The sequence below is a fragment of the Chaetura pelagica genome, unplaced genomic scaffold, assembly GCF_000747805.2.
Source record: "Chaetura pelagica isolate M959 unplaced genomic scaffold, ChaPel_1.0 scaffold39, whole genome shotgun sequence".
In the NCBI taxonomy this organism is placed as follows: Eukaryota; Metazoa; Chordata; class Aves; order Apodiformes; family Apodidae; genus Chaetura; species Chaetura pelagica.
In genome coordinates this window covers 1,876,258-1,882,971 of record NW_009954614.1, presented here as the reverse complement: position 1 = coordinate 1,882,971, position 6,714 = coordinate 1,876,258, and the positions used below count along the sequence as shown (strand labels likewise).

General features: G+C 43.5%; 1 protein-coding gene across 1 annotated transcript in view; it reads right to left on the bottom strand.

Moving 5' to 3' along the window:
• Positions 1–4,027: 4,027 nt before the first annotated feature.
• GPR89B (G protein-coupled receptor 89B) overlaps positions 4,028–6,714 on the bottom strand; it is a 14,463-nt gene continuing 11,776 nt past the window's right edge. The window contains exons 8-12 of the mRNA XM_010005517.1: positions 6,333–6,425; positions 5,933–6,028; positions 5,299–5,388; positions 4,599–4,664; positions 4,028–4,437 (exon numbers count right to left, since the gene is read on the bottom strand). Of these exons, the coding sequence (XP_010003819.1) occupies positions 4,231–4,437; positions 4,599–4,664; positions 5,299–5,388; positions 5,933–6,028; positions 6,333–6,425 (552 nt within the window). The 3' untranslated portion in view covers positions 4,028–4,230. The remainder of the gene's footprint in view (positions 4,438–4,598; positions 4,665–5,298; positions 5,389–5,932; positions 6,029–6,332; positions 6,426–6,714) is intronic.

The window sequence follows — 6,714 nt, the reverse complement described above, 5'->3', positions numbered from 1 at the left end:
AGCTCATACTGAAGTTCTAGCATGTCCGGTACAGCAGCACTGAGTGGTGGTGTCACCTGATTCAGACCGCAATAGTCCACTGTCAGCCTTCACCGGCCATCAGACTTTTGCACTGGCCAGATAGGACTGTTGAAGGGTGAATGAGTCCTGCTGATCACTCCCTGGCTCTCCAATTGCCAGAACAGCATATGAATGGGAATCACAGAGTCTCTGTTGGTCCGATATTGTCCATGTGCCATTGAAGTGGTAATTGGCACCTGTTGGTCTTCAACCTTCAGCAACCCCACCAGAGAAGGGCCATCTGAAAGCCAGTCAGCTGTTCAGTGTCCTCAGTCTCTACAGCTGCTATACCAAAGGCCAAACCATACCCTTTCGGGTCACAGAAGTATCCTTTCCTGAGATAGTCTATGCCAAGGATGCACAGAGCATCTGGGCCAGTCACTATAGGGTGCATTTGCCACCACTTACCAGTAAGACTCACATGGGCCTCCACAACACTCAGTTGTTGAGAACCTCCTGTCACTCCAGAGATAGTGACAGAGTCTGTCCCTTTATGTTTCGATGGCATTAGTGTGCACTGTGCACCAGTGTCCACCAAAGCTTTATACCTTTGTGGTTCTAATGTGCCAGGCCACCGAATTCACACAGTCCAGTAAACTCAGTTGTCACAGAATCTTAGGGGTTGGAGGGGACCTTGAAAGATCATCTAGTCCAACCCCCCCGGGGAGAGCAGGATCACCTAGAGCACATCACACAGGAACTTGTCCAGGCAGGTTTTGAATGTCTCAAGTGAAGGAGACTCCACAACCTCTCTGGGCAGCCCGTTCCAGTGCTCTGTCACTCTCACAGTAAAGAAGTTTTTAGAAAAAACTAAAGAAGTTTCTGTCCCTCTACTCCCCCTGGCTGGAGGCAGGGCACCTCTAATATTGAGCATTAGAGTTTGATGCACTATCTTGGGTGATGACTAGTGCAGCCTTCTTCTTGGAAGAACCATCTCTTCTGACTTTGTTCTGTTTAGTATCTCCTGCACACATATCTGGAGAGTATCAGTAGGTTTCTTGTCCCAGATTCTCATGTCCTCTTTAAAATAATTTTGCAAGAGAGACCACAGGTGGCGTTGCAGTGGGTCCTGTCTCTCTCACTGCTGTCTCATAGCAGGACATCTCTTCTTAATGGCTGCAACACGTGACCAATTGTGTCTAGGGAAATTCTGGGGTTTACCTCCCCATCTATTCGGCATCTTATTCTTCTGTCAGTCATTTGTTCAATGGCTGAGGTGTGAAACTGATGGGAGTCAGAGATTATGTCTTCATACCATCGTGCTTTGAAAGCCATCTCACACACAGCTGGCCTTGCATCATCATCAAAGCATCCCATGAAGGAGAATATATGGGCATGTGCTGCTTCACAACTGAAAGAAGTCGGTCCCACAGGGTGGTAGTTCCCAGCTTACTTCCAAGTAAGTAGTATCAACCCAGCATCTCTGGCCAGAGATCCCAACTGCTTGGCTTCTGTCTCATCCATGTTATAGGTTTCAGCACCACTATCAAAGCATCAGAGCAGCCAAGGAAGAATTCCCTCATTGTCAGTGTGGGTGAAATCCTTTCTCATGAGGCATAGTTCCTTCAGAGAAAGGCTGGACAAGGTCATCATCGTCACCTAATTGAGGCCTGCTGTCCTATCTTGAGAGTGGTCTGATTTTTTATCTGAGAGGTACCTGCTCCATCAACTGATTTAGAATCCTCTGCTTCCTCAGTTTCAGTCTGTATCATTGCCTGAAGATGGGAGCATGTAAAAAGGGAGGAGCATTTTGCCTTTGCTTTGCTCCTGGTCAGAGGTTTAACTAGTTTGATTTGAATGGGAGCAGACTTAATCTTTGCAGAAGCAGTCGTTTTTGTAGCAGCACTAGCATAAGCAGCTGTTTCTGTAGCAGTATGAGTGGCCATTTCAGCAGAGGGTCGTGGCAGCAGCATTGCCTGTGGGGGAGTGGCAGGGAGTGGAACCACACCTCACCCTACCTATTCACCATAATTTCAGCAGAAGCATCCCTACTGCAACAATGCTATTCAGATCAAGAGCTGGCAGATTCAGCTTGAAAGAAAATGGAGAGGTGGAACTGAACCTGCTACTGGCATTACCAACACGGACCTTTCCATTCACTGTACCATAACTGTATACATACAGTGCCCCTTAAAGATCAGTATCATAAACCCTAGGATCACTGGGCTGGTAATTATATGGTTGATTATGGCTACAGTTCTGTCAATAAACTATAAAACAATAACAAGAGCAACTATACAGAGTAGTATGCTGGCTGCATACCAGATATACAATTGCACGTTGGGCAAAAGGTCCAGCATATACATTACAGAAAGTGTCTGTCATGAAAATTTATAACCTGGACTTAAAATCGAGCCCCACGTTGGGCACCACTAACTGTTGTCACTGTTTGACTCAGGATCGACAACAATGCTCTCGATCCCCTCCCCCCCAGGTAGGGAAGGAGAGAGAGAAAGAGAGAGACTTTACTGGACTGAAAACTAAACTACACAGCTTTAATTAAACACTAATGATAAAAGAAAATATATACAATTATACACAAATGTGTTCAGGACATGTGCAAAACCCCTATTGCCTCCTCCCACCCCCAGCAACTCCCACAGCACTCTCCTTAGTTGCAAACAGTCCCAAAAAGTCCTGGAGCTGCCCAAGAGAAAGCGCAGAGTTATGAGGGTCAGGAGAGCTCAAGCCCAGGGGTCGATGGGGAGGGATGGAGGGATGGAGGGATGGAGGGATGGAGGGATGGAGGGATGGAGGGATGGAGGGATGGAGGGATGGAGGGATGGAGGGATGGAGGGATGGAGGGATGGAGGGATGGAGGGATGGAGGGATGGAGGGATGGAGGGATGGAGGGATGGAGGGATGGAGGGATGGAGGGATGGAGGGATGGAGGGATGGAGGGATGGAGGGATGGAGGGATGGAGGGATGGAGGGATGGAGGGATGGAGGGATGGAGGGATGGAGGGATGGAGGGATGGAGGGATGGAGGGATGGAGGGATGGAGGGATGGAGGGATGGAGGGATGGAGGGATGGAGGGATGGAGGGATGGAGGGATGGAGGGATGGAGGGATGGAGGGATGGAGGGATGGAGGTCCTCCTATGTGGGGGTCATAGATCTCCCCATAGTGTGTGAGCTGGCAAAGACATGACCTTGGACTTCCAGCAATTAAAAAAACATTCCAGGGTTTGTTATCATTCCAAGCTGGAACACTTTGCTGCTGGCTAAAAGAAAGCTTACTGAAGGAAAAAACAAAAAACAAACAAAAAAAAAAGCAGTAAAAGGAAAAGTGGCTTAATCCTGACTCAAACCAGGACACTTCTATGCCTTTCAAGAAAGGAAAATGGTCTACTGTAGAAAAATACAGAGGTTGTGGGTAACACCAAATGTACAGCATCCAAGGTAAAGAAAATTTTACCGCATAAGGTAAACAACACATAGTTGTGGTCTTTGACTTCACACTGAACGCTAGCAAAGAGTAATCAAAAACCTCGGTTCCATTTATGCAGTGAAAGAAAGCAAAAGTTGAGACTCTGCTATAGAAAGCTAGTCTGCAGCTCGTAAGAGCATCAGGTCCACTAGTGATACTCACTAGCATACACTCCATACAGAAATGGAGCAAAATTCTCTCTGCTTCTGCCAGCCAGCAAATTCTAGTGACTTACTAGCTCACTTCCAGTTAAATCTTTGGGGCTTACAAAAAACAACTGTGATGCTTGCATGAGATATTATAAGAGCTTATTTAATTCCATAGACTCAAACATTCAACTGCAGAATTGCCATCCTCTGAATCCCCGTTATGGGTTGATTTTCAAAATAAAAATCACATTTCCTTGGTGCCTTCTATGAAGATACTCTTCTAACAGTATGAGGTCTTACCTCCAACAGCCTAATATGCAAATCCGATGCCCCTAGATACTGAGGTACCGAGGAGCACCCTCATTCCTTTGCAATAAACTCTCACATTCAATACATGTATTCCCTTTCCTTCAAGCTGTGGCACCTTAACAAAATGAGCCACAGAGCTTGATGTTGATATGTAGAAGTTCTAAGAGTCAGTCACGCTGCTGGAAAACAGGATAGTCCTGGCCTTCTTCAAGCTTTGCAGTCCACAGGAGTTGCAGCAGTGCAGCTGAAAGGGCTGAGAGCAGTGTGTGACTGCAGTCCTTAGTTAGAGGGCCATGTGCTTTTCTGGGGCTTGTTTGTGTGCTAAATAGAGAAAGAGGATACTGGACAGTGCACTAACTAGGAATATCACATCAAACCAACGATGATAAAAGTTGAACTGGAGCTCTCCCAGGACTTCTGTAATAATAGTGCGATACTCTAGAGGCATACTCATCCGGATCAGGAGCACTGATGACACAAAGTACATACCCTGTAAATGAATAAAAAGAAAGTAATTATTGTTTCACAGTAATTGGTTATGTGCCTAACATGGGTCAGCACACAAAGATTTTATTATGTGCATATGTACACACACAAAAACATATGCATGCATATATGAATACAGGCATGCACACAGTGCTCCATACTCACCATTATCTGTGCTAAAAGCAGAACAATAACATTGGAGGACTTGCTGCTGGAAATGGCATAGAAGAACTAGGGGGGAAAACAAAGTACTGGAAATAAGCAGCCAGGTAAGTCCAATGTACCTTAGGACAACATGAAAGCTACATACCATTCAATGCTTCTTCACTGAATAAAACAATTAAATGCATACTTTCTGGAGTGGTGCCTGTACTCCACTGTCAGAAATCTGCAGTCTTAGCCTTAAACATGAATCTTCCTAAGCCAGTGCCACCACGTGGTAAAAGTCATATAAGAATATATCTTGAAGTTTAAGCTCAGGTACCAAAAGCCAGGTCAAGACAATTAATCACATGTCTCTTGAGTTAATGCCTTTCCAGTCCTACCAGCAGCTCAAATTAAGCAATCTAAATTCCTTTAATCACCATCCCACCAACCTTACTAATGCGTCCTGGCTACATCATAATTTTGAACCCTTGCTTACATTTAACATCTCATTTAACATCCACATCTCTTCCCAATAGTAGTAACAATAGAGAGCGAGTGGGGGAAATACTGCAGAACATACTTTTCCTCCCTTCCTGTCTCTGCAAGTATTTATATTAAGATATTTAAAACATGAATGTGTATTGAAAGTTTATACAGTATTTGTCCCAGCTAAAGTTAAAGGTCTGTTAACAGCTTTCCTGGTCCAAAAGGCTCTTACCTTTGTAAGTGTGATTAACAATCCTCTGATAGAGGTAACAATGATTATTCCAACAAGAATAAAGGAAATGTGCTGGGACCAGAATTTTACCTGTGTAAACAAGAAAAATACAGTTCAAACTCTAATGCTAGCCCCATTTACATGACTTTGTGCAGCTGCCAATTCTTCAGGGTCTTAATTGTACAGATATCCATAGCAGACAGGTTTACATAACAGACATTTTCACAAACATATTAGCAACTGTTTACTCCAAACACAAGAGAAAAACAGGTTTAGTTGAAAACAATCACAAATATTCACAGGGATCTATTTAGAAGGTGTAAATGACAGAACACCAGTGTGTAAGGCAGACATGATTACTCTGTAGATAAATGTATTAATCTAAGCAAGGTGACTAGCACATTTCCATTTGCCCAAAACTAAAAAGCAAATCATTGCCTCTCTGGCAATGATTACATTACCATCCCAGCATAAAATCAGTGTGAAAGCAAAGTTCAAGGTGTATTTTCCCTTCCTCCTCAGTCAGAAGTCAGAGGCACATTCTCAGAGTTCTATCACTCTCTCCCTGTCAGCAGCATTATTATTTAGATAAGGCAGGAATTCCTGAAAAGGCTGTAAGAATTAATAGTCTCACATCAAACTGGATTCCCAGATAGTTTACAGTGATCTCAATTCCTCTTGTGACTGGATCAGTCTTCCCCACACGGTCAAATACAATATTGATGGTTGCCTGCAAGAAATAAATGGATTGATATTCAAACAAGAAAACAAAAAGCATACCTCACTCTTACATGAGACACATATGACTCCTACTTTGTGTAACTAAGGACAGGGAGCAATGAAGACTGTCGAAGGTGACAAATGCACACATGTAAGAATGCTTGTCTGAGGCTCTATACAAAAACAGGGATGCAGTTTCTTTCAGAATTTCCAGAAGCAGGATTTTAAGGCAACTAGGGCATTATTTGATGGGCTGTAGGCACACCTATGCAGGGTGTAACATTTGCTTATGTTCTCATAAAACATGTACGTACCATGAAGATTTTCCAGACACAATATATGGAGAAAAAATAACCCAAAAAATTAAAGTATTTTCCCTGGAAAGTTTTTGAGTACTCTATTCTCTCCTGAAAACAGAAGAAGGGGGAGAGAGAACAGAATAAAAAAAAATAATTTTCACAATCATCCACAACACAATTTTAATGAAGTAGCAACAGTAGAAAACACCTTTATCCTTCTACAACCCTTTTAAGTCAAATGTTTCTGAACTCAATAAAAATCATAATTCCAAAGTCTACGAATGTCCTTAGAGACGTACTGCTATGCATCTGAACTGGAAGGGAACTGCCATCTAGCCCCCAAATTAAAGAAACAGATCCTCACTCCCACACTTCACAACACTTCAACATCTACCTG